The 27,011-nt window shown below is 36.9% G+C and overlaps 2 protein-coding genes across 3 annotated transcripts in view; both read left to right on the forward strand.

Moving 5' to 3' along the window:
• The window catches only part of HDAC9 (histone deacetylase 9), a 938,635-nt gene that overhangs the window by 681,512 nt on the left and 230,112 nt on the right, over nucleotides 1-27,011 (forward strand). For both annotated transcript variants that reach the window (XM_047696020.1, XM_047696021.1), the window contains exon 18: nucleotides 20,321-20,428. In XM_047696020.1, the coding sequence (XP_047551976.1) occupies nucleotides 20,321-20,428 (108 nt within the window). The remainder of the gene's footprint in view (nucleotides 1-20,320; nucleotides 20,429-27,011) is intronic.
• Nucleotides 5,105-6,046, forward strand: LOC125081397 (heterogeneous nuclear ribonucleoprotein A1-like). The gene has a single exon (XM_047696029.1). The coding sequence runs from the start codon at nucleotides 5,162-5,164 to the stop codon at nucleotides 6,044-6,046; it is 885 nt and encodes a 294-aa protein (XP_047551985.1). The 5' UTR covers nucleotides 5,105-5,161.

Raw genomic sequence — 27,011 nt, forward strand, 5'->3', positions numbered from 1 at the left:
ATTCTTCTTTTAAATTTCTTATTTTCTTTTCAGTTCTCAGTCATATCCCTTATTATACTTCACTTTGTGTTAATCTTCCTTCTTTTATATTCATGACCTTCAGTGAGAGAGACCTGGGAGTCCATGGTGATATGGACTGAAGGCAAAATATCTGGTCTTTTCATTGAACAAGATCCAAAGTCATTTTTCTAATAGGATATTTGTACAAGACAGTCTTCCTTTCTCAGCTTTCTTTGACAGAGGCATCATTTCTTCATTTAGAGAGCTAGTGAGTGTACTATTCAGGGTCAGCTAACTATTTTATTAAAAGCAAGTATGAAAGAAGCCAAATACCCAATACTAATTGGCTTTAGACTTAATATACTTACAGCTTCTGGAAGCTACCTCAACTTCAACTGGAAGCTACCTCACTCATTTATTCACTTGTTTACATAATAAAGATTATTATAAGCCAGGAACTGTAAGTATAGTAATGAGTAAAGTAGAAGAAAAATTCTATCCTGGTGGAACTTATATTCTTGTAGGGAAGACAGATAAATATGAATTAGTTCAAATAAATGTGTGAAATGATGAATGTTATGCAGAAAAGAAAGCAAGGAAGGAAGATGGTATGGAATCTGGGGATAGAAATGGTAGTTAATGGGAAGTGTTACCTTTTGGAGCTTAGCACTGATGAGTGAGGGATGACCTGGGAGTCCTGGCTTCTTGTGGTGACTAACTTAAGGAGGAATAATAGGGGCACCAGAGTAGGTTTGTCAAGACTCTGGGTCCCCATCTTCACTCCTGCCTGTGAAGATGTGACCATCTTGTGCGGTAGGGTTGCTCTATCCAGAACACATAGAATTTCTGGCCTCCTTTTTGACTCCTGTATTGAGGTGTGGTAGATTTACAGTCACACCTTGAGATCCTGAAATCTCTTTTAAGATCTGATCTGGTAGGTATGGTGGAGCTTGAAAGTGAGGGCGCAATTACCCAAGCTGTGGCTGTGAGACATCTGGGTAGCTCCAGATCTTAGCAGCATTTTGGGGGTTCCCAGTCCCTAGGAACATTATTTGGACATCGTTTCCTATATAAATTGTGCAGCTGAAAATTAGATACAGTACTCTAACACCTGCCCATTTTCAAGTATATTGCAAATGCAGTGACATTTGTGTTACATTTCCCAGAAGTTCTTCATGTACATTTTAGCTGCTTCTTTAGTAAACACTATTATATTGTGTCCTCAGTTATCTCTAGCTGGTCCTTGCTCACTTATATCTGAGCTGCTAGATTCAAGGTAACTGATTTATTTACCCCATTCGATGCATGAAGCAGAGTATGATGACTTCTCTTTTGTTCATGACCAATTGTGTGTTGTGCTATATAGCACAAAGAATACAGACTTTGGAGTCTGAAGTCCAGGCCTATATTTTTCTATTAACTTTCTGTTTGTGATACTCAGTATCTTCAGTACTAAATGGAGTGAATTAATAAAAAGTTATAGCTAAGCTATAGAGGGCTATACTCTAAACATCTAAGTAAAATTATAATGCTTAACTTTGATCCAGGAGGTTGACTTAATGAGGGGATGATCTATTAGGTGAGATGTTCTGGCCTCAGCAGGGCCAGAGAACACTTTAAAGCCTACCTACTGGTTTTCATAGAACTGGATTAATTCAGTCTCACATCAGAGAGTAGCCATTCTTTACATGCAGCTTCCAATGATAACCTACTTCACATCTTTTAATCCTTACAGCATTCCCAAAAGTCTTATTACTAAAGGTGTAACTGAGGCTTCCTATTCTGCAGAAAAGGAAACTGAGGCTCGGAGAGGGGAGTAACTTGTTCAAGTCACACAATTAGGTGGTGAAGTAGAAATTTCCCCATTCTCAAGCTCTTAACCCCAGTATGGTGCACTCACAACTTCACCATAATGTCAATCTCATATGATTATCAACACTCATTTCCCAAATGAGAATAATCCTAGCCATAAGAAAGCACAATTATTTCTTTTATCAAGAGCATTCTCTTTATTTTAATTCCTATGAAATATTAAATCCACGCACTCAGACATCATTAATTCGGGGTAAAAATTGTGAACCTCTATACAGCATTTTAATTCAAACTAGAACAGTGAAAAACCTCTGCCCTTGAACCAAACTACTGTGGGAAGAGTTAAAGAGAATCTTATTTCACACATCTACTGGGTCAGAGTAATTTTTTTAAGCTGTCGTGGTAGGATCAGGGCTCTAACTTGTACTGTCTAGTGATTACAAGGATTAGCATATTATGAAATATCCTTTCCACAGTATGTTCGTCAGATTAAAAAAAATACTGAGGTGGTATTGCTTGGCTGTATCTCTAATGTAGTCTTAATAGGACTGACCAGTGGATTACTGTGATTGACAATAATAAGGACTCTTAGATTCCTTGATTGACCACATAATGCACAAAAATTGATACATTATTGGCAAATCCTTGAGTCCACTAGTACCTTAAGAATCCTTAGAGTCTCAAGATGTAGCATGTTGTTATTAAAAATATGTTCTTATTCTTATCACTGGCACATAAACAACAAAGGGATACTTTTCTGAAGATGAAGAGTGACTTAGCAATTGTACATGCAAGGTCAGTAGGGCTGCCAGAAAGCATTTGATCATACTGGAAGGGGGTTTGTGGTACAGCATTAACGTACATGGCATGCCCCCTGTCTCTTCCAGCTGCTACATTAATAGTTCACGCCTTCTTTCCATATGGAATATTGGTCACAGTATTCATTCATCATATCCATGGTTTTACTTGGAATCTGAAGGTCCTTCCTATAGCCACACTATTTCTTTTTCATCTCACCATGACTAAAGAAGCTAAGGTGTGGGCATTATAACCTACAAGTGATCCCAAGGGAATGGGCTGTCATTCATGTGTTCCTCCCAGTGTTGAACAAAAGAGAGAAAGCATGTGGGTTTACCCACCTATTGTCATCATAAATCGATCCCAGCTCCATTTCAAAAGTCTCAGGATTTCAGCAGAACATCTAACATCCTATGAATATATATATTCAAAGAACTGGCATGTTGTATCACATGGGAGAAGGGAGAATGCACATAGTTAAAGGCTGTAGAGCCAACCAAAAAATACAATGAAGAATACCATAGGTCCTTAGCCCAAAAATATGACTCTCAGCATTATCTTATGGGAGGAAGAAGTAAAAGTCACATAGAGTTATAGAGGGCTCTTGAGAGTTTTTGAAGTATTGCTACCTAAATAATGGCAGAACTCACCCTGAGTGGTTTTATGATTTTAAGGGATATGTTCTTCTGTCCAGACCTGGAGTCAGAGAAATCAGCATTGCAATCTCCCTTTTAGTAATGATTTGACTTATCGGAGCCTTTCAGTTTTTTCTTTCTCTCTCTCTCTTTTTTTTTTTTTTTTTTTTTTTTTTTTTGCGGAGGGTTGAGAGCTCACATGAGTGGAGGGGGGGAGGGCAGAAGGAGAGGGAGAGAGAGAATCTTAAGCACGCTCCACTTTTGAGTGCAGAGCCTGACACGGGGCTTGATTTCATGACCCTGAAATCATTACTTGAACCATTATCTGAGCCATTACCTTACCCAGGGTCCTGGGATCAAGCCCCGAATCAGGCTCCCTGCTCAGCGGGAAGCCTGCTTCTCCCTTTCACACTCCCCCTGCTTATGTTCTCTCTCACTCACTCTCTCTCTGTCAAATAAATAAATAAAATCTTTTTAAGAAAATGTTCTCTAACTCTAAAATATGGATTCTAATTCAGTAGAACTGGATGGGACCTAAGATTCGGCTCTCTTACAAACACCCCATACGTAGGATGTCAGTGTTGATGATCCATGGACCACACTCTGAGTGACAAGATCCTGTGTGACTGTGAATGGGCAAATGATTTAATTTTTCTGGGCCTCCATTTATTTACCTCTGAAGTAGAGGTGATTAATGAAACATGGTTTATCATCACTTTTGGGATCAAATATAGCATTACTGTGTGGTAATACTTTATCCAAATTTAAGTCAACTTTTTAAAAGATAACAATTTTTCTGGAAATATCAGATAGTAGCCTCCAGTTAGTTTGACACTGAACATCTGGTTGATTAAGACTTACAGGGATGGGAGCCTGGGTGGCTCAGTTGGTTGAGTGTTCGACTCTTGATTTTTGGCTCAGGTCATGATCTCAGGGCTGTTGGATTGAGCCCTGAAACAGGCTCTGCATTCAGCAGGGAGTCTGCTTGAGATCCTCTCCCTCTCCCTCTGCCCCCTCGTCCCCACTTACACTTGCTCGCTCTCTGTTTCTCTGTTTCCCTCTCAAATAAATAAATCTTAAAAAAAAAAAAAAGATTTGCATGAGTAGCTTGTCTCCTTTGGGCAAATAGTTATAAGACATGGAAGTTTCTATGAGGAGCAGGGGTGAACCATGACAACAGAGGTCTGGGGCACTAGGGGCACCCCAGATGTTGCTGTTTGTCAAGCCAGAGGAAGCAGGCACTTATTGCTAGCAAATGAAAGCTATAAATCTAGGTGTGGTGCTAACTGACAGAGAAGTGTTCTTCATTAAATTAGTGATGTAATGCAGGACTTCAGTACGGAGGGGATTTTCACATTTCAGAATTTTTAGCCATAGTCAAACCCTGTCAAATATATTACACAGAATTAACTTTTTTAAATTCATTCATTAATTCACTTGACATTTGTTAAGGATCTATTATGTGTCAGACCCTGAAGACACCCATAGCCCTGCACTAATGCCACTTAACATTATCATTAAGAAAAGATCTATGTAACACTCTATAGAAAATCTTTTTTTTAAGTTCATATCTGTATTTGTCTGCTCAGCCTGCCGTAAAAGGATACTACTAACTGGGTAGCTTAAACAACAAATTGTTGTTTACTAACAGCTATATAAATACAAGGTGTTCCTAAACAATAGCTCAAATACCCCGATGAAGTCAAAATTGATGGCTTTCCAGGCTTCACAGTCATTCTGCGTTTGGAGCAACATATAACTAGCCTGTACTGCAAAGAAATCCAGAGAGAACAGAAAAGAAACAAATACACACAAAACAAACAAAACAAAAACGGTACTTAAAAGAACCTGATTACCTTTCTGCCCGTGGACGCCGCCGAGTAAGCATCGTTAAAGTCTCCCCTCCCACCGCCGTCATGTCTAAGTCAGAGTCTCCCAAAGAGCCTGAACAGCTGCGGAAGCTCTTCATCGGAGGTCTGAGCTTTGAAACAACCGATGAGAGTCTGAGGAGCCATTTTGAGCAATGGGGAACACTTACGGACTGTGTGGTAATGAGAGACCCAAACACCAAGCGCTCCAGAGGCTTTGGGTTTGTTACATATGCCACTGTGGAGGAGGTGGATGCAGTCATGAATGCAAGGCCACACAAGGTGGATGGAAGAGTTGTGGAACCAAAGAGGGCTGTCTCAAGAGAAGATTCTCAAAGACCTGGTGCCCACTTAACTGTGAAAAAGATTTTTGTTGGTGGCATTAAAGACGACACTGAAGAACATCATCTAAGAGATTATTTCGAACAGTATGGGAAAATCAAAGTGATTGAGATCATGACTGACCGAGGCAGTGGCAAAAAGAGGGGTTTTGCTTTTGTAACATTTGATGACCATGATTCTGTAGACAAGATTGTCATTCAAAAATACCATACTGTGAATGGCCACAACTGTGAAGTAAGGAAAGCGCTCTCTAAGCAAGAGATGGCTAGTGCTTCATCCAGCCAAAGAGGTCGAAGTGGTTCTGGAAACTTTGGTGGTGGTCGTGGAGGTGGTTTTGGTGGGAATGACAACTTTGGTCGCGGAGGAAACTTCAGTGGTCGAGGTGGCTTTGGTGGCAGTCGAGGTGGTGGTGGATATGGTGGCAGTGGGGATGGCTATAACGGATTTGGTAATGATGGAAGCAACTTTGGAGGTGGCGGAAGCTATAATGATTTTGGCAATTACAACAATCAATCCTCAAATTTTGGACCCATGAAAGGAGGCAATTTTGGAGGCAGAAGCTCTGGCCCTTATGGTGGTGGAGGCCAATAGTTCGCCAAACCACGAAACCAAGGTGGCTATGGTGGTTCCAGCAGCAGCAGCAGCTACGGCAGTGGCAGAAGGTTTTAATTACTGCCAGGAAACAAAGCTTAGCAGGAGAGGAGAGCCAGAGAAGTGACAGGGAAGCTACAGGTTACAACAGATTTGTGAACTCAGCCAAGCACAGTGGTGGCAGGGCCTAGCTGCTACAAAGAAGACATGTTTTAGACAATACTCATGTGTATGGGCAAAAAACCTCGAGGACTGTATTTGTGACTAATTGTATAACAGGTTATTTTAGTTTCTGTTCTGTGGAAAGTGTAAAGCATTCCAACAAAGGGTTTTAATGTAGATTTTTTTTTTGCACCCATGCTGTTGATTGCTAAATGTAATAGTCTGATCATGACGCCGAATAAATGTGTCTTTAAAAAAAAAAAAAAAAAAGAACCTGATTAACTTTTTAAATAATCATTCCCCCTTTTTTCTTGAGATGCTAATGCCCAGGGTAGAAAAATATGTGCCTTTATCCTATCCCTGACAGCAATGAAGATTTGGTCAACTCTACGTTGTTTTAAAAATATGTGTATATTTATAGTTCTAGAAATTAGAAGTTCAAGATTAAGCTATAGGCAGGATTGGTTTCTCCTTAGGCCTCTCTCCTTGGTTTGCAGATGGCCAGTTTTTCAGTGTCCTCACATGACTTTTTCTGTGTGTGTGCACATCACTGGTGTCTCTTCCTCTACTTCCTCTTCTATCTAAGGATACCAATCACACTACTTCTTTTAAAGGCCCTGTGTATAAATATGGTCACTTTGGGGTTAGGTCTTTATCATTTGAATTTTGGGGGAGCACAATGCCATCCATAACAATATCCATATCTATGATTGACTTTGATTGAAATCCCAGTTTGTACGTTATTAACCCTGTAACTGTTCCATTTACCTAAGCTCTCTTTTGTAAAAGAGACTAAAAATATCTTTATTAGGCTATCATGGGGAATAAATTAGGTAATGTTTCTAAAATGTTTAAGACAGTGTCCAGAACTTAACTTGGAGCTCCAGTCTGTCTCCTATATCTTTCTTTAGATACTGACTGGAGATGTTTACTTTATGCTTTTTTGGGTAATTAATTTGATTTTATTGTCTCTTCCACTGAATCTACTAACAAACTAGGCTTTTCTCTCTCTGAATCTTTCCTACTCCCACCCCCACTTTTACTCTTCCTGGAAAGAAAATATATACTGGAATCTCCAGCTCTAGACCCTAAGAGTATAGGCTTGAGGACAGAAAAATATTGAACTTCTTACCTCTTAAGTAAAGAAAGGTAATTATTCTATTTCCTAAAACAAATAAGAAATTTGACTTGCAGATGCCATTATACATACTGTATAGAGCTTAAAACAGAATAAGCTGTGTAGAAAAATTAAAACTGAAGTTTCTCAGAAATTAAATCAAGCTGAAGTGATTTCAGTGATTTAAAAATATTAGATAATTTCTAAGTTACCAAATCAGGATACTGTCTGCAGAAATAGCTGATCCACAATGGATGATTAATTTAAATGATATACTTTACCTGTTGTAATGCAAAAGTTAAAAAAATGCTTAATTTCTTTCATAGTTTAAACTTTTATATAGTGTCTGCCTAAAATGGCACAGAATTAGTCCTGTGATGAAAACCTGTTTCTTTGTTGAGTCTCGTGTCTCTCATGAGGTTTCTGTGGGCATCTGATCATTATTTAATCTTAAACTCAATTATTCAGAAATGCCCCGTGGCCCAAGCAGCAGCATAGCATAGCGGCAGCTGCTTACTCAACTGCTTAGTATTGGCTGAGGAGTTTTAGTTCCCAGCTTTCAGGGTGAAATATTCAGGGCATCCATGGAAGAATCACTGTGCCACATTAACCATGCATGGTGCATATGAAACCTGTTCTGTTAATGGGCAAACTAGTATTGTATTCAACTCTGGGAATATTTCCGAAAAGAATCAACAAGCTGCATTTAGATTATACAAAGGAGACTGTGCCTAAATTCCTTTTCTTCTAAGTCATTCTCTTTTCCTTTTAAATACTTTCACATCCACTTTCAGTACAGGTAGCTTAATTTCTATCATGTGCGGCATTTCAGAGCAATAGTTTTGTTTCGGGTGCCAATGATTGAGCTATGCTGGATGTGCTTGGAAAAGGCCAGCATTCATTCAGGAAACTCCAGTTGAACTAGATCCATATGTAGCTAAAAAAAAAAAAAAGAAAAAAAAAGTATCTTTCTGATTAGAAGTAGTTTCTGGCTTGCAGCATTATCACAGATGATTTTTGTTTTTGATGTGTGGCGGAATAGAAAGTAATGTTGGAACCAAAACCCCGGAATTTTTTTTTCTTAGTGAACATTTACTGAGAGCTTACTGCTTTCACTATTGTACTGGACTATATTAAGCCCTTTGAATACATTGACTAATTTAATGCTAATAATAATCCTATGATGAAGGTAGTATAATCCTATGAAAAGGGTGATATCATCTCCGTTTTTAACCTAGAGCTCATCTCCATTTTTATTTAGAGCATGGTTAAATTTGTTCAAGTTTGAACAATTTGTTAAGTGGTAATTTTAAGGTCTAACTCTAAAGTCAGCCAAATAGATAAAGTGATATTGCACTAAACATTGATGAAACCATTGCTAAAGCTAGCGCCCAAAAGAATGGAAAAAGGTAGAATAGTCCAAAAACCGGCTCCTTGGAATGTCTGTAAAGAAGCTTATCAGAAAACCTGACAATTTCTCCGAATTCTGGGGTTACAAAGGCCTTTAGGTACAAGCTATTGGTGGAATTACTAGACAGATTATTGGTAGTCATTCTCTCTTAGTGTATGACTTATCTTGTGCAGGATGATTTATTAATAAAACTCCTAACATGGTGCCTGGGTAACTTAGTTGGTTAAGCATCTGACTCTTGGTTTTGGCTCAGGTCGTGATCTCAGGGTGGGGAGATTGAGTTCTTTGTCAAGTTTGCGCTTAGTGGGAAATCCTCTTGAGAGTCTTTCCAGCTACCTCCATCTCTGTCTGTCTCCCACCTCCTGTGCACACACAGTCTCTCTCGCTCTCTCTCAAATAAACTACAATCTTTTAAAAAGGGTAGGGGCAGTAATTTAAAAACTAACACAAATTTTTTTAAAAGATGTATGTATGTATGTATGTATGTATGTATTTTAGAGAGCGTGTGTGCATGCGCACATTTACAAGTTGTGGGAGGGGCAAAGGGAGAGGGAGAAAGAAAATTTTCTCCGGTAGATTCCTCACCGACCAAGCAGGATGTGGGACTCGATTCTATGACCATGAGATCATGACCTGAGCTGATAGCAAGTGTTAGTTGCTCAACCAAGTGAGCCACCCAGACACCCTCCCTAACACACATCTCTAATTTTACCTCTGGCTTAACCTTTTCTTTCTACCTCTCTTACTCAAATAGAGTTCTGTCTGTGTACAGTTTGGAAGGAGAGTCCTTTCTCTATGAAATCAGTGCTCCTCAAATTATTCAGTGGCAAAGAACAAGATTTTGTTTACTTATTTCCCGCCATTAAGCAATGCTTTTATAAAATGCAATAAAAAAGAATTACTAAAAATGAGATATAAAAAAATACAGAATAAAAACTCATTCTTATTGGATTGAACAGGTATAAAATTCTAAACAATTGCTATAGAAGTTGCTAAATGCTTGCTTTTGTTTATCTTATAGAATGGGGCCACCATGGTTCCATGGGCAACACTTTGAGTAGCAGTATTCTAGACCAGTAGTTTTTGCTATGGTTGAATTTAAATCAACCATCTTGTTCTTTGTTTTATTTTTGTTACATATATTTTCGCTTTTCTTTTTCTGCTTCTCTTTGGATTGAATATTTTTAAAAATATATATCTTTTATATCCACTACTGGCTTGTTAGTTTTTTTAGTCTATATTTTTAGTAGTTTCTCTAGCATTATACCTATTAATACATATCAAAGTTAGCCTTCAGATAATATTACTCTACTTCATATATTAAAATCCTATAGCATTTGTGTCCTCTCCTTCCATTCTACATAGTTTGTTGTGATACATCTGATTTTTACATATGCCATAAACCACTCAACAAAAGTTTTATTAATTTTGCTTTAGTCAATGTTTTAAAGAATAAAAATAAGGGAAAAGGTCTCTTACATGAATGCCTTCATTATTATCATTTTTAGCACTCTTCATTTCCTCAGTGATTTTCTTTACCATTTTTTGTAAGTCAGGTCTGATAGAAGTATAATACTTAAGCAGTTACTTTTCTGAAAAATCTTTATTTCACCTTTTAAAGATTTTTTTTGAGATATTTTTGTTAGCATAGAATTCTGATTGACATTGTTTTTCTTTTGAAAACTTGGAAGATGTCACTCCATTGTCTTCTGGGTTAAATAGTTTCTGCTAAGAAATGTGCCAGAATTCCTGTCCTAGTTCAGGATTTTATGTGATATGTCTTTTCCTCTGACTGCCTTCAATTTTTTTTTTTAAGAATTTATCAGTTTGTGATGTGCTCCGTATAGTTTTGTCTGTATAAATTAATTAATGGTATTTTTATTCTAGTTATAATCTGAATCTTTTGGATCTGTGATTTCACTATTTTTTAGAAGTTCTCAGTCATTATCTCTTTAATATTTCTTCTGCTTTATTTTCTCTTTCCTCTTTACAAGAATCCATTTACCCCTGTATTAGTCTGTTCAGGTTACTTGCCTGACTTGTGACCTTAGCTCCAAGCCCCTCCCTCACAGTTAACTAATTAATTATTTATTTAGCATTTTTTACTAGGGTAGATGTGTCAGAAATATGAGGCTACATTTTTAAATGCCTGTAGGCATTACTGCGATTAATAGCTTCAAAATAATTTAAAAACATTGCTGGGGCGCCTGGGTGGCTCAGTGGGTTAAGCCGCTGCCTTCGGCTCAGGTCATGATCTCGGGGTCCTGGGATCGAGTCCCGCATCAGGCTCTCTGCTCAGCAGGGAGCCTGCTTCCCTTCCTCTCTCTCTCTGCCTGCCTCTCTGCCTGCTTGTGATCTCTCTCTCTCTGTCAAATAAATAAATAAATAAATCTTAAAAAAAAAAACATTGCTGAATTGCATGTTTCACCATTGTATATTTTCTCAAGTAACAAATTTTAATGTGCAATGAAACTTTGCGTAGTGCTGTATTTGTAGCATTTAGCTGAAATGTTAACCTGAGCATCATTCCTCTAGTCTTATCCTCAGGCAAAGCTAGAATCCTTTATAAACACACACCTTTAGGAGTTAGAGTAGTTAAACTCTCCATTTCCTACTTCAGAATTTTCAAACTTTGTGTAGAAGTAAATCACTCTAGTCAGCAAAAGTTATGCACTGATACCCCAGAAGCCATATTTAGCACATAGATAAGTTTCTTTTAGCATGGCCGGGGAACTTTTAAGAGGGGAATTCTCAATATTTAAGATTGAAAAATTACATCAGGGGCCCTGCCTTTCATTTGCCTTACATTACGTTAATCTACATTACCCAGTCTGACCTCTGGAGTCCTTTAAACATGTGGCTGCTACTTGAGCCCAAATTTGTACCACTTCTATATGTAAGCCTCTCTAAGCTATTTTTTTGTGCTTTTTCCTGTTCATGGATTCTGTTTGTCTATATAAAGGGTCACCAATATCCCTTAACACCAAGGAAGTTCTTCACACTTCAGTTAATATTTAAATTATAGCTGCTGCAGATCTGAGCAAGTATTTAGGGGGAAGCTTGCTGTTATTATTTAAAACCACAAATTCTGTATATTATTCAGTGACAGAGCTTTCGGAGAATTAGCTTACTTGGAACTCTGATTATTTTGTGCACTGTGTGTCACACTTTTATTTTGCTCTCCATTTTTGTGTGGTCAGTCTCAGAGTAAACAATTTTTTAAAAAAGGAAAAAACTGAAAGTTATTAAGTGGTTACCGGAAGGATATGCACATGCACAGAGCCTTCTGAATAAGGGGAGGGAGTGGCACTCAGGAAGCATCTTGATTTCTTGCCAAATCCTGACCGTGGATTTTGGTTATTTTAATCCATGCTCTTAATTCAGAGTGGAGTAAAAGAAACTATGAAAGCAGTGGTTTTTGAAATATTGTACCCAGCTTTCAGATACTGAGAATCTCTTTTCAAAGGAAGTGAACATTTGGAAGTGTGGATATATTCACAAATAGCACTTAGACATTTTCGCTAAACAAAATAACTCTAACTCATGACTACTCAAAGGCAGCCGGCTATCCATTTACTCCCATCCTTACATATGTGCGGGGACAAACCCAACATTCTCATCAACAAACATTTTCTCAAAGACTTAATTTTTAATAGGTAGAACTTGTCTGTTTCTTTTCTCTCTCTCTCTTTGGTATAGATGCCAATAATCTTATGATGTCCTTGATCTTTTATTTCATCACTGATATATAATTACTTCTTTTTTGAAATCATTAAAAGAAATTTCATTGATGTATGAGGAAAAATAAGTTGAGATTGAAGCGAAAGAATGGGACCTGTGAAAGGTTTTTCCTGGTTCTGTCACTACCGTTTGTGAAACTGAAGAAACTGAAAAGGACAGTAGTGTCAGTTCTGTTCAGGAGACAGAATTATTTGGATAAATTTAGAAAAAGAACAACATTGATAAAAACCATTTTTGGTTGTATTCCCCAAAAAAACGGCAAGAAATAAAACACAACTTTAAAAAGTTAACAATGAGGGGTGCCTGGGTGGTTCAGTTGTTGAGCGTCTGCTTTTAGCTCAGGTCATGATCCCAAGGTTTTTGATTGAGCCTTGCATCAGGATCCCTGCTCTGCAGGAATCCTACTTCTCCCTTTCCCACTTGTCCTGTTTGTATTTCCCCCTCTCTCTGGGGGGGGGGGAATAAATAAAATAAATAAAATCTTTTAAAAAAAGTTAACAATGAAAATATAAAGCTATTTCCTCCCTATTCCCTCTCTCTCCTCTTATCTGAATCCTCTCTGGGCTTTCTCTCTCTCTCTGCTCTTTTTGCTTTTTTAATCTTTCTTTCTCTATATTTTCCTTTTTTTCTTGCCATATTCCATAAAGGATTTAAAGCAGCTTTCAAAACAAATATGAAGTGGGTGTGTGTGGATGTGTGTGTATTCAAAGTAGGTGTCATCATACAAAAGTGAAAATATAGTGATCTGGGACTGAGATTAGCATTTAAACTGTGTTTTCTAGTGGCTACTATTTTTACTAGATAAGGACAACAAATTTTACTTTGAGGTTTCTAGTAGCCAATATGAAGAAGGTAGCACTGTTATTTATAGGGTCTTGGTGTTTCTAGGGCCGGATTTCTCAATCTTGGCTTTGACATTTTGGGCAAGATACTTCTTTTGTGTAATGTCCTGTTGCACTGTAAGATGTTTAGCAGCGTTCCTGGCTTCTACCCAACAGAGGCTAGAAGCTTACCTGCTCCTTCAGTCTTGACAACCAAAAATCTCTCCAGAAATTCCCAAATGGCCCCGGAGTGGGGGGAGTTGGTAACTACTGCTCTAGTATGATGGCAAACAACTTAGAAAATGCCCAACTACTCCAGATACAACTTGTGGTACTTGAATATTTTTAATATTTTAGCAATTTTATATGGTAGAATTTCAAAACCTTTAAAGATAAAATATTGATGTTAGGTCTTAGCTGATATATTTCACTAGGAAGACCTTTGATTCTATAAATAAAATTAGAATATTTTCATTTTTTATTTAGTTTATTTAGATTTTTATTTTACTAGCATAAAAAAATCAATATGGATATATGGATTGAGTTTATACCCTTCTTCTCCAAGGTTTCATTCCAGCTACACTAATTGTTAGCTAAACAACCTCTCTGAATTTCAATACAGAAGTGCTTAATAATAGCATCTATGCCAATGCTTGTTGTAAGAATTATATGAGTTTATCTAGGCAGTGAGCTTTGCATACTGCCCAGATCTTAATAAGTACTCTGTAATTATAACAATTATTATTATTGTCATTGTTATTTATAAATAATATAGACCAGAGCTTTATAGAATAAGGGAATATATAATAAAAATGAAAAAGCTGAAATATCCTTCTTAGGTTTCTCTCACTTCCTCTATTTCCTGAGTTGCTTTCTGCTGTGACTCCAAGTGAATGAAATGTTTCTACCATTCATGTTTCATAGATCAGGTTTGATTCAGCAATCTTCCTTTTTTTCTTTTATAGATACAGAGTTTGCAACATGATGTTCTTCCTTCAGATGTGAATAGTATTACCTAGTGCTAAGTTTTTATAAGTAGATATGTAACTGGTCCTTTCGGGGCCCTTATTCTCTCTTCTACCTCTATGCCTCTATAGAGACAGCATCTTCTTAACTATTTTAGGAGACCAATATGAATAATTGCTATGCGCTTATAAATTGCTGGACTCTTTTTCCTGTCTCTTGTTCTTTTTTTCCCCTTTCCTCCTTCCTCCCTTCCCTTCCATTTCCTTCTCTTCCCTTCCTTCCCTTCCTCTTCTTCCCTTTTTCCTTCCCTCAATTCTCTGAGTAATGAAATAGAGAATGTGACATTCTCCATCTTTTAACATAATTTTTCAAATTGATACCAAAGTATTTTGCTTTAATCTCATTTTTTTAACAGCATATAAAATGTTTTGCCTATTTCAGTTGTTACTTACAGCTTTTTTCTTCTCTTTACCCTTGCTACCTACTAAATAGACATGATGCTCTGGAAATATAGGCTAGGAGGATCTCAGTTCCATGTTCTGTAGTGTTTTCAGAATTGTGCTTCCTCTTCTAATGACTTAGTCTTTTTTATCAGCCAAGCTTGTACATTTTTCTACTCTAGAGTATATTTCCATCCTATTCTCATCACATTTGCTTCGTCTACAGAAAGACTTACTGTGGGACAGCCTTACCTAACATTTCTGAACCAGAGTTTTCGATACATGTTAGGTCTAGACCCTTCTACATGTTTATAAGTGAGTTGAACTTTTGGAGGGCTATTTTCAAATTGATAGATTTTAATTCTGGCAGTAAAACAAAGCCTCTTTGGGTAGTTCCTCAGCAGACTACTAAAGTTGCCTTCATGTTTTGTACATTTATACAGAAATATTTGAAAGTTGAAAGCATAATTTTTTTCAGAATACTCTGTAAGCAAAAGCTTGGTAAAAATTCCAGATGAAATCTGAGGGGGCAGTAAATTGCATATTGCCACATTAATTCTAAAATATAGTTAGACACCACTAGCCATTTATGCAGCATATCCTTTGGGACTTCTGTGCAGCATCTTGGTTAGACCTTTTCTCTGTCATCTAGCAGAGTAAATTCCTGACCTTAAAAATGGAACACAACATTAGAATTAGTCATGCTCACTCATGTGTGATAAATATGCTCTATTTTTCCTAATTACATTGATCTTTTCCACAATTACTAATATATCCATCTCTTCAAGATCAACTTACTATTATTGGATGCAGTCTCTTTTAGGTAATTGCTCAGTCTCTGAGCTGCTTCTTTCAAGATGGCATATCTGGATATCTGAGGGAGTGATGGAGACCTGATGAGGTTTTTGGATGCTTATGCTGTCCTCTGGAATCTTCAGGCTTCTGTGGCGATTTCTCTGGTCCATCTTGTTGTTCCTAATTGCCTAGCATTTGAAGCAGCTGATTTTCTCCTGATTTCACTGCAAGATGAAGCCTGGTGGGGTTCCCTGGTGGGGTTCCTTGGTGGGGTGCTTCTGCTGCACTTTTGGATTATTTGCCTTTCTCCAATCTCTTTGGACCTGAAGGGATTACTTTTGGCTCTTTCTTCCTCTTACTGTATCCTATCTAAAGCCTAAATCAATAAACTCTAGGCCTGGTTGTCATAGGTAGAAAGAGTCTCTTTGCTGAATATCAGAAAGGCAATGGTAGGATTGTCTTGATGCTGTCACAATGTAAGACTATAACCTGAGACCATCGGCTTAATTCTTGTTATGTAAAAGAATTTGGAAAAAATCCTCTGTGACCACAAAATCCAGATTTTTATGTGTACTGATGCAAAATCCCATTTTGAATGTCAGTTTCTTCACATTTCTTTTGTATCAATCCTAATCTCGCCTAGTTTGTATACTGTTGCCTCCTAACATATGTGTACATGTGTGCCTGTGCGCACACACATACATATCAGGCTGAAGAATAAATTGGTGGAGAGGCTAAGGGAAAGTAAATATGGTGTATAGAAAGAAAAAAGATACAAGCACATTGATTTTTTTTTTCAAATTATAGTAGTTTTGATTTTATGAATTTGCTTTGCATGTCTTAACAACTTTAGCCAGGTATTAATAACCAGCTAGTATAGTTAGCAGGATTGCTTTCTGCTCCCCTACCGTTTCTTTCCCCTTTCCAGGACTTATCCCCTATCCAGAACAGTTTACATTGTTTACAATTATTTTCCACATCCAGAGCCAACTCTGCATCACTTCCCTAATTTCTCTACCTTCAGCTTTCAAATGCTAGAGCACCTGTTTTACAGTTCTAAGTTCTTCTGGTCTCTACTTTCACCATCATTGTATTGTCATCTTAGCTTCTTAATCCTGTTTTCATATATCCCACCTAAATCTAATTCTTCTTGCTCTTTTTTCTTCTTTTCCAGCCACTCAGTATCCTGTTCCATGCCAGAACCACCAACAATTAGTGGAATCAACCATCCTTTCTTAACTAGAGTTTGTCAGAAGGTCTTACACCTGTTAAAATCAGAGCTTTTCGTATGACAGTGCCCTTCTTGACACTATCACTAATGCAGGAAAAAGTTTTGGCAATATCTCCAACAAATGAGAGGGACATAACAGGAGAAGAAATACTTCTTGCCTTTGAGAACAGTAGGAAGTGGATTTGGGAATCTCCTCTAGTGACAGAGATTATAGTCAGGAGAGTTCCTAAGCCATGCATATTTTCTTACCCTTGGAGCTCTTATTAAACTATAACATGGTAAATACATGTGGGAAGCTTTTAGTAACTAATTTTGGTAGCCAGTGGTCCGGGAACACCACTTTGAATATAATATCTTGGGAAAATATGTTTATAAATTGACTTATAAACGTATTTTTGGGATATAACCTTGCTGTGAACTGAATTGTTTCCCCACAAATTCATATATTGAAGCCCTTATCTCTGATGTGATTTAATTTAATAAGGCTTTTAGAAGGTAATTAAGGTTAAATGAGGTCATACAGGTGGGATCCTAATTGAATTGAATAGGAATCGTGGCCTTATAAGAAGAGGAAAAGAGAGGGATCTCTCTCCACATGCACTCACTGAGGAAAGGCCATGTGAGGACATAGTGAGAAGGCAGACCTTCTGCAAGCCAGGATGAGAACTGAACCAGAATTTCAACCAGAAACCAAACTGGCTGACACATTCTTGGATTTCTAGCCTCTTGAACTGGGAGAAATAAAATCCTGTTGTTTAAGCTGCTCAGTCTATAGTATTTTGTTATGGTAGCTGAGCTAAGACAACATCTGTTAATAAATTCAGAATTAAATAAGTTATCTGTTTATGAATAGATTATATGCAAAATCTTGACTATTATTACCATTTAGTTATAAACTATACATAAAACGGGTTGAAGTATTTAAATAAATGTTTTTATGTTTAAGTATAAGTAAATAAATGGATGATAAATTTCGTAGATTCCTAAGGAGCACCTGTTTAGGGATAAGCCTGAATTTTGGGTATAGTCAAAATCTCAAGTATCCATTCCATTGAGCATCTATGTGCCTACCATGTATCAATAATCATCTTTATGATAAAATTAACCCCCATATACTATCAATAATCATATCTTTATGATAAAAATAACTCCCATATACTATAACTCTTAGCATCTCTTACGTAGTAGGTACCTAACAAATGTTATCTGAATTAAAATAAGTATCTTGATTAGTAGAGGTTTATACACCAAAATTGATGACATAGACACAGAATATTACGTCTATAAGAATACTTCCAGGAAGATAGAAAGATATAGATAAAAAGGTGAATTTTGGAGTTATTTGTGGCTATCTAATGCCCCTTAGTATTATGATTAAAGAGACATTGTTCCTATGTGTTGGAATATTTTTCTAATCAAGTGTAGGTTTATAGCTTTTTGGAAGGAAATTTTCTATTGATTGATCGATTTTTCTTTTTCTTTTTTTTTTTTTTTTTTTAAAACTTTGAGTGTACTCCAAAGTCAAGTAAAAATGGGTTTTGAATTATGTATGGTTTTGACTCACCCATTAAGTCTTTGGGATTTATTGTTTTATGTTTCCTTACCTTCCCAATAATTTTAGATCTGATCAATGATGTCTTTCTGTGGCACCTATAACTCTGTAATAGTTGAAAATTGGCTAAAAACTGCAACACAATGTAAATGTTGGTGTTCATTTTTCAACCTGAGCAGCCATATTCCTCAAGGATATGTCTATATTAAGCTCAAATAAGTGCTTACATTGTTCAGTAAAAGTAAAACTTAATTTGGAGGGCAGATGATTAGATTCCATTTTCCATTTGATGATTCCTTTATTTTTTAGCTGGTAGTGTTGACCTGATGATGTTGACTATGACAGGGGCTTAATATTCTTAGAAGCTGAGGGTTATTTCAGGATTGTGGTAGACATGTGATGTTAGTGTCAGGATTCTGTATGAAGGTCCTTAGGCCAGCTGAGTAGCCTCTCTAAGCCATAGTGTGTCATTCAGTAAACACTTAAAAGGCCTGTACTTTGTATAAGGCATTATAAAATGGGTATAATAGTAACCTAAATCATAGTAGCTAAGATTTGCTTATCACTTTTTCATTTAATCCTCACCAAAATCATATGCAGATGGAACTTTAAAAAGTTGCTGTGTCATTAGAAAGGGGACCAAGGCAGAGAGACATTTCATTAATTAATTGCCCACCATGATTCAGGTTTTAGCAGTGAAGCTGTAACTTCACCCTGACAATTTGATTCAGAAACTTCTCTCTTCACCACTTTATTGTTGTTGAAGAGATCTTAATTTTTTATTTATGTATGTATTTATTTTCTTTTCTCATTTATTATTTCTTCATTGCTCTTGACAGAATTTTAGTTGGTAAGATCTCATGAGAAAAGTCACGTTGAAATGCTTAGGAAATTGCTTAGCGCATTGTGAATATGTATAATTGTTATTTATTGTATTTGTTCCATGTCATTAGGCTTCTTAAGCTTAATTTTTTTTTTAATTTTATTTTGTGTGGGATTTCCCTTCTTTCACCCATTTGAGTAAGTCTTGCTATTTGTATAGTCACAAATTTTTTATTACATTTCCTAGGGCTTCATGTAATTTGTGTCATAAGTTTAGAGACTTCAAACATTTGATTCTGTTTTTTTATATTAAGAAATATTTTATACATAAAAATATGTAACATATGATCATCATAGACCACTATTATTATACTTTTCCTGTCCTTGTTATATGTTATCTTACTGCATGCATGAAAAAGAGTAAATAACATTTAATAAAGGTAAATCAAAAATATTGGTTTCTGCTCTGTTTTAGTAAGAATGTTCTCTTATATAAGCAACCATGTATTTTAATGGCCTACCCAATTTTAATAATACCAATCTACATTAAGACCAGCTGCTAAACTGTACTAAATGTTAGAAATTTTAAGCTTCTACTTTGAAAATCACATTGATCCTTGCAGCTGAATTTGGTGAATGTTTTAAGTGTGAGGACCACACACTCCTTCCATTCAGTTGGAGAACCTGAACTGTGGTTCTACTACTTTCTACTCCCTGACTGCTACTTCTACTTGCCCAATAATTGTCTTTGGCTCCCTGTAAACCTGCAGCCAGAAGGATATTTGAATTTTTCCCCTCTAGCACTTGCAAATCCGATTTTTATGTATAGCTAAGTGCTCTTAGCTTTTGCTCTATCTACTACTGGGGCCTGGTTTCTAGCAGGCCTGTAACTACGCCAGATCCAGCCTATGTAATGCTGTTTGTAATGAGAAATCTAAACAGGGAATGGCAGTGAGGCATGGCAGGAATGTATTTCCATTGGAGAAGTCAGTATAGAGAAAAAGTATAAGCAAAGCCGTGTCCAGAAGGTCTTTTCAGCTGGCCGGGATGGAAGACTAATGTTATTGTACCTAGGCTGTTACCCTGCCAGCCCTTCCTCACAAATTTGCTTTCTTTCTCTCTTCCCTTCTCCCCCCCCCCTTTCCTGTTTCATCTATTCGTTCTCCTTCTTGTTTTCCCTCTCTCTTTCTTGGGGCTGTGCTGACTGTTTGCTCAGGTGGACAGTGACACCATTTGGAATGAGCTGCACTCGTCCGGTGCTGCACGCATGGCTGTTGGCTGTGTCATCGAGCTGGCTTCCAAAGTGGCCTCAGGAGAGCTGAAGGTGAGGTCTGGGTTGCATTAAGTGTGGGAAATCCAGAGAAGAAGCTGAAACAGTGATGTTGTTGTTTGGGAATTGTGGTTAGTGTGGTGTGCTAATAAAAGGAAAGGGGAGGAGGGAAGAGGGCAGGAAGATGGCCACTAAGGTGTGATAATAACTCATCTGTAGGTAGGTAGTAGCTGATTTTGCTCACAAGGCCTTCCTCTTCGTGGGGAAACTGTGGTCAGGACACTCTGGTGTGTTTTTAAGGGTACAGAAATGGTGAGTAAAACTATGGTCCAGGTTAAAAATACCCAGTATAACATGTCTGTCATGTCCTCCTGGGATTCTCTTTTGAAGCAATTTAAAAAAATATGATTACTGAATACTATGTATAAGCTCAGAATACCACCCAGAGAGAGGGGAGGGGAGGGGTGAGGGAGAAAGGTAAATACCAGACGGGAAGGATTGGGAGGAAGAAGGAAATTGTTGATTAGAAGGGTAATGATCCAGGGTATGTTTTTCCATGAAAGAACTTCAAAAATGATCTACGCTTTATTGTTCTTTTCTTTTTATGGTCTCTTCTTTTCTACATCATATGAAAAGAACAATGTCTAAACCCCAACGTTTCCCAGTCTAAACAATTTATAAAAGCCAGAGACCTGACAGACGTTGACATTTTATTTGGTATTTTAACAGTGCTATTTAAAGGTATGCCATGTGCGTCTTGAATGCAGTTGCCCCTATAAACTTTGTTGGTGCTAACATGACTTTTTAATGCACTAGTTCACACACTTCATAAGGAAATCTGGGTGGTGTTTGATTTGGTATTTCTAGCAATTTTAGGGATGGGAAATTAATGTGAACAGCATAGGCACCACAAGTTTTGTTAATCTAAAGTAAAATCTAATTAGGATTTTGATTTTGAATTTTGATTCAGTTACACCTGACTGTTCTACTTGTGGTTAAAAAAAAAAAAATCGCAGGGAAAGAAGGTACACTTTACAATTTACTGTCTTCCCAGAAGCCTTTAGTTTAACTCTTTAAGAAGTCAGAACCAATAGAAATATAATTTTGAAAAGGTGAGCTGTATTTTAAAAATATATATGCATGCCTTATGTGTAGTTGACTTGTTCAACATCAGGACATTAACTGTTCATTTCAGGGGATTTATGGGGTCATTAATATGGTGCATTCTACTCAGTCTTTACCTTTGGTAATGAACTACTGGAAAGAGGAAAGGAATCAGCCTTATGGAGAGGTTTTGGCTGTCTCCTGGTAGCATTTTGGCAATAATTCCTCTGTTTGAAAACATCACTTGTAACACAATAAATTGGCATTTAAAAAAAAAAAATGATGTTTGAAGGTCTTGTTTTCAAAAGAATTTTAAAAAAATGCAACAGCTAAGCCACAGTATTATAATTTTTAAAAGGTAAGGCTGGCACAGAGCTACTTAATAACAAAATGATTATGTTAGCATGCACAGTTTCTAACTGTTGTGATTTTGTGGGAGTTTAGTCAATAATTCAGAAACATTCTCAAGTAGAATACCCACATATTACATTCAAAATCATCTTTGTTACTAGCTTCACAGAATGCAGAATTGCCAAATGTATATATGAAGAGTTTTGAACAGAAGCCTAATTCTTTTTTTTAGGAGGTAGTTATTTAAAATAGCCAAACAAATTGTCAACAACATACAGCATGGACATGGTGACCACCAGCTGTATTAACATTGGTTATTTATGTTAAGAACAAGAATTCATGCAAAGTCTTTTCCCCCTTGGTTGACAAATCAGCGGTATGGTTAAAAAGAGAAGAATAGAGAAAAAGCCAGCCTAAAAATCAAGAAATCTTGGTCCAAACTCTGCTACTTAAGTATGTCATTGATGGCAAATCACTTAACTTCTCTGGGCTTCAGTTTCTTATTCTGCAAAATCACTAGGGGGTAATTTATAATGTTGAAGGTTGTACATGGTGCTGATATTCTGAGCTATTTGCAAATGAAAATTAGATCTGATTCTCAATATACATACTATGGCATACCAAATAGTAGATATTTTAAAGTTAATTTCAACTTATTTTGGTGAATATTTGAGATAACAGCAGCTGGTTTATCTTTCTGAGCCACTTGGTTGCAAATAGTTTGGGAGGCCTATGGGAATGCCATATGGGAAAGGTAGCAGTGACAAATGATTTGCAGCCACAGTGAATAATACAGAGAACCATGTTTAAGGACTTCTAGCTAACAAGAAGTGTCACTCAGTGTCTACCTGTCCCAGATTCCAGTATGACAGGGCTGGTACACTTGCTCACCAGGACCATTAACACTAATGGCCTGAATGAAGTCATCACTTCATTCTATGAAGAAAACAGGGAAGCTTATTTGAGGACACTGGTAAGTTAGCCTCTGATAAGAGATGTAAAAAGAAAACAACTTCAGTGTTTCATTTTTGGTTTTCAGCATCTACATTTATTTCCTACATGTTATACCCCCATTGTCCTAGTAAATTAATGTAACTTCATGAGACAACATTGGCATATTATAATTCTGTATTTTGTGACACTGCAGTAATTTTGCCTGGAAAACAGAGAATAATTAAGAGCTTTATTTCAAATAGGGTGGTCCTGAATGGAAGCTGACCTGCGAAGTGAGACATAGTTGGAGGTTTAAGTCACTGAACTCATAGAGAGTGGGGACCTAGGAGATGAGTGTGTATGAGAAAGGGAAATGCTGAGGACAAATTTGATTACCTGGAATTTTTGCTTCATACTGAACTTGATCACAGCCCCCCTAACTGTTGACAGGTTCTGTCTGTTTTTCGCCTGAAGGTACTGATGGCCTGAAGGAATTAGAATAAACCAGGCAGAGGAAGTGGGTTTCATTTTAATTCTTAAATAGACCATGTGCAGCAAACTATGGCAGTAAATTGGTGTATTTACAAAGAAATGACATGCCCAGTGGAGTTCAGTGGAAATTACGGGGACTTTCAAGTTTTCTAGGCTTTTAACAATATATACATGTATATCTTCATGTATAACACACTCACACAAGTGGAAATTTCTGGAATCAGTAGATGCTAAAATTGGCCATTTCTCAGATTCTAGTACTAAGGAACACAAATATTCTGAAAATGCTGAAATGTTAGGTGTATTGGAAACTGTAATTGGAAGAATACTTACCTCAAAATGGTTTTATTTTCTATGGGACATTTAAGAAATTATGTCTAGAAACAGATATAGCTCTAAGAGATGAGTATTTTTTCAAGTTACAAATAGTTCAATACTTGGTTTAAAAAAATGGTGTAAAATGTCCTGTTTTATACCTTAAGTATATATAAGTGTTGTCATTTATACCTCAGTAATGCTAAAAAAGATAATTCAACAGTTCCCAAGTTTTACGATGAGGGTTCATTTTGATGCTGTTTTAGCAATGCTATAATATCATCATAAAAATAAAAATTGCTTTAGTTTTTTGTGGAAATTTTTGCGCAAAAAACCCCCCATCTGATTATCTGAATGATGGATGGATTTCTTTAATGTTTAAATGGATATTGTAATGTCTTGTTGCTAATAAGTCCTGTTATTCATTGAGTACCTACTCCTGGCTGGGCAGTTTACCTGTAATTTGTCTTAATTCTCACAATGGCCTTCAAAGAAAGTACCACCAAAGAATACCAGCTCAGAGACATCAAGTAACTTTTTAAGATCCTGTACACAGTTTAATAAATGCCAAAGCCTGTAAATCTCATAACCCTCTGTTCTTTTTCAGCTGCTCTATAAGGAATTTCCTATAGAAATAGCACAAATATATAAGGGGGAAAATAAAAGGTTAAAGCCATCTCTTTCAAATGGTCTAGATTCTCTTTTTATTACTATAAAATATTTAATATATACAAAAAGACAAGTTACACTTATAACTTACAGACTATAATGATAAACTATACACCTATGAGCCTTTCATCCAACTTAAGAAATAATACTTTGCTAACCCTATTAAAGTTCTCTTAATACTTACCTCTTTCTGACTCCAAAATAATCATTAATCTCTTGTATTTTAAAAATTATTTCTTTTCCTTTCCTTGATAGTTTTTACCATATGTTGTGACCTTTGTAAAAATGGAATCTAATTATAAAATATATTATTCCTCAGATATCTTTCCCTCCACTTAAAATCATGTTATGAGGATTTCTCCATATGAATTTATATTGTTGTGAGTCATTCATTTTCATTGTGGAGAAGTATTCCCTTGTACATCATAATTTATTTATTTTGTTGGACGTTTTAATTTCTGGGTTTTTGTTCTTTTGAATAATATGCTATGGATAGTCTTTAACAGGCCTGCTCTTTCACAGTGGCATTACTAAGAGTAAAATGGCAAGCTCCTACACTAGAAACACATTAAATTTCAGTTAAGTAATGTAAAGTCAAATTCCAGAGTTATTTGCCACAATGACATCAGCAAAAAATGGCAGTTTAAACCTCTGAAAATCTTTTCTCCATAAAATCGTTGACAAAACTGGCAGAATTTGTCAAGATAAATTTTTTAAGAACTCTGGAAATCAACCAAAAGTGTCCAGCAACTCAGGAAGCATGTGTTCAAAACAAAACCAGCTGAATCTTGGTAAGAACAGTGAGCTTTGTGGTGGTTTAATTCACCCTATTCTCATCTTACCCTTTCCAGCTCCACAGTAGCCTTAACAAATAACAGCCTGCGTTTTTCAGTGAAAACCAGTAACTTGGCAGTCTCCAGAAGGGCCAGAATGGGCCTGGAGCTTCTTCAAAGCCTCATTCTCTGAGAATTTTCATTATTGGCCTGTCTGGTGCTTCTGTACCAGACCCTGCTTGGAAGGCTGTCTTTATTTGACATGACTTGGAGTTCACCTGACATGAAAAGGCTTTTCCCCAGAAGCAAGTCTTGAAAAATTAAAGGCAGTTGGTTAACTTCATGGCTACCTGAAGTGGCAGATAACAGTGGAGAACCAAAAGCTTCTAAGGAAAAACTGGGAAATGAGATGTGCTAAAGGCTACAAAGAGCCCCATCAGATACCTAGGAATCCAGAAGGCCACATGAGTGATAGGGCTGTGTTTACATTCAGGAAAGACCCTGAGACCAGCTCTCACCTCAGTCTGATTTTCAGACTCTGTTCAAAGAGGAAGTGAAGGCCAGGGTGGAATTGCCAACTGCCTGGCTGAATATTGAAAATGTGTTACACACACACACGCACATGCACACACATACACCCTTGAAAAAGTCTTGGCACTATTGGTGCCAAACATTTCAGGAAATTTCTGTCCACTTATTTACAGACCACTAAATTAGCCAAGCAGAGGCTTCTGTGCCACACTCAAGATAGAATACAGACTTTATAGAATTAGTTCAGGAAAGGCAATAAACAAAACAACAGTGACATATAATCTGTGTACATGTTGTTATTTTATACACAGTATAATTCTAATTCAATAAAGAAAATAAGTCTGGGGCACCTGGGTGGCTCAGTCGGTTAAGTGTCTGCCTTCAGCTCAGGTCATGATCCCAGGGTCCTGGGATTGAGCCCCATGTTGGGCTCCCTGCTCAGTGGGAGCCTGTTTCTTCTTTCTGCTGCTCCCCTGCCCCCTGCTTGTCCTCTCTCTCTCTCTCTCTCTAATAAATAAATAAAATCTTTTTAAAAAGAAAAGAAACCCCCCCCCCTGCAAAAAAACACAGTGACAAGCCCTCAGGAAGGATGAAAATCTGATTTCCAGAATTGCCATATTACATTGTTGAAAGATGCCTAGTTTTTAACATACAATTGTGAGACATGCAAAGAAAGATATGAATTCGTATGGTTGAATAACAAACGCCAGTAAAAGTAAATGTGTAAATAAGTATACATGATAGTGTATTTGTATTTTTTGTTTCTAACTCTCTTTCTCCTCTCAGATTTAAAAGACAACTGCATGAAACAATAACCATGAATCTGTGTTGATGGGCGCACAGTGTATAAAGATGTAATTTGTATGAGAATACGAGCCCAAAGGAGAGCATGAGAAATGGAGTTATGTAACAACAATACAAACTTCCTTTAAAAAAATTTATTTATTTGAGAGAGAGAGAGAGTGAGAGCTGGGGCAGGGTGAGAGGAAGAGAAGCAGACTCCCTGATGAGTGCAGAGCCCGATGTGGGGCTTGATCTCAGGACTCTGAGATCATGACCTGAGCCAAAATCAAGAGTTGGATGCTTAACCAGCTGAACTACCCAGGCTCCCCAAAACAATGTTTTTTGATACTAGTGAAATTTGGCTCATGTCCAAACTAGATTGTTAAATGTTAATTATAGGCCACTGGGCAACCAGTGAGAAAACAACTCAAAAAATATATTAAAGATTATAAAAGAAAATGTGTAAGAATAACAAAACTGTACACTATAGAGTACTTAACTTAAAAGAAGCAGTAATGGAGGAAACAAAAAACAAAAAAAAGATAACACATAGAAAACAAATACCAAAGTCATTGTGCCAATTTCAGACCCTACCACTGCTCTCACTCTTGTCTGTGTTTGACATTTTTAGATTTTTAAATGTTTGCCAATCTTGTGGGTATGAAGTGTTACCTTTAGTTGTTTGG

The sequence above is a fragment of the Lutra lutra genome, chromosome 11 (assembly GCF_902655055.1).
Source record: "Lutra lutra chromosome 11, mLutLut1.2, whole genome shotgun sequence".
In the NCBI taxonomy this organism is placed as follows: domain Eukaryota; kingdom Metazoa; phylum Chordata; class Mammalia; order Carnivora; family Mustelidae; genus Lutra; species Lutra lutra.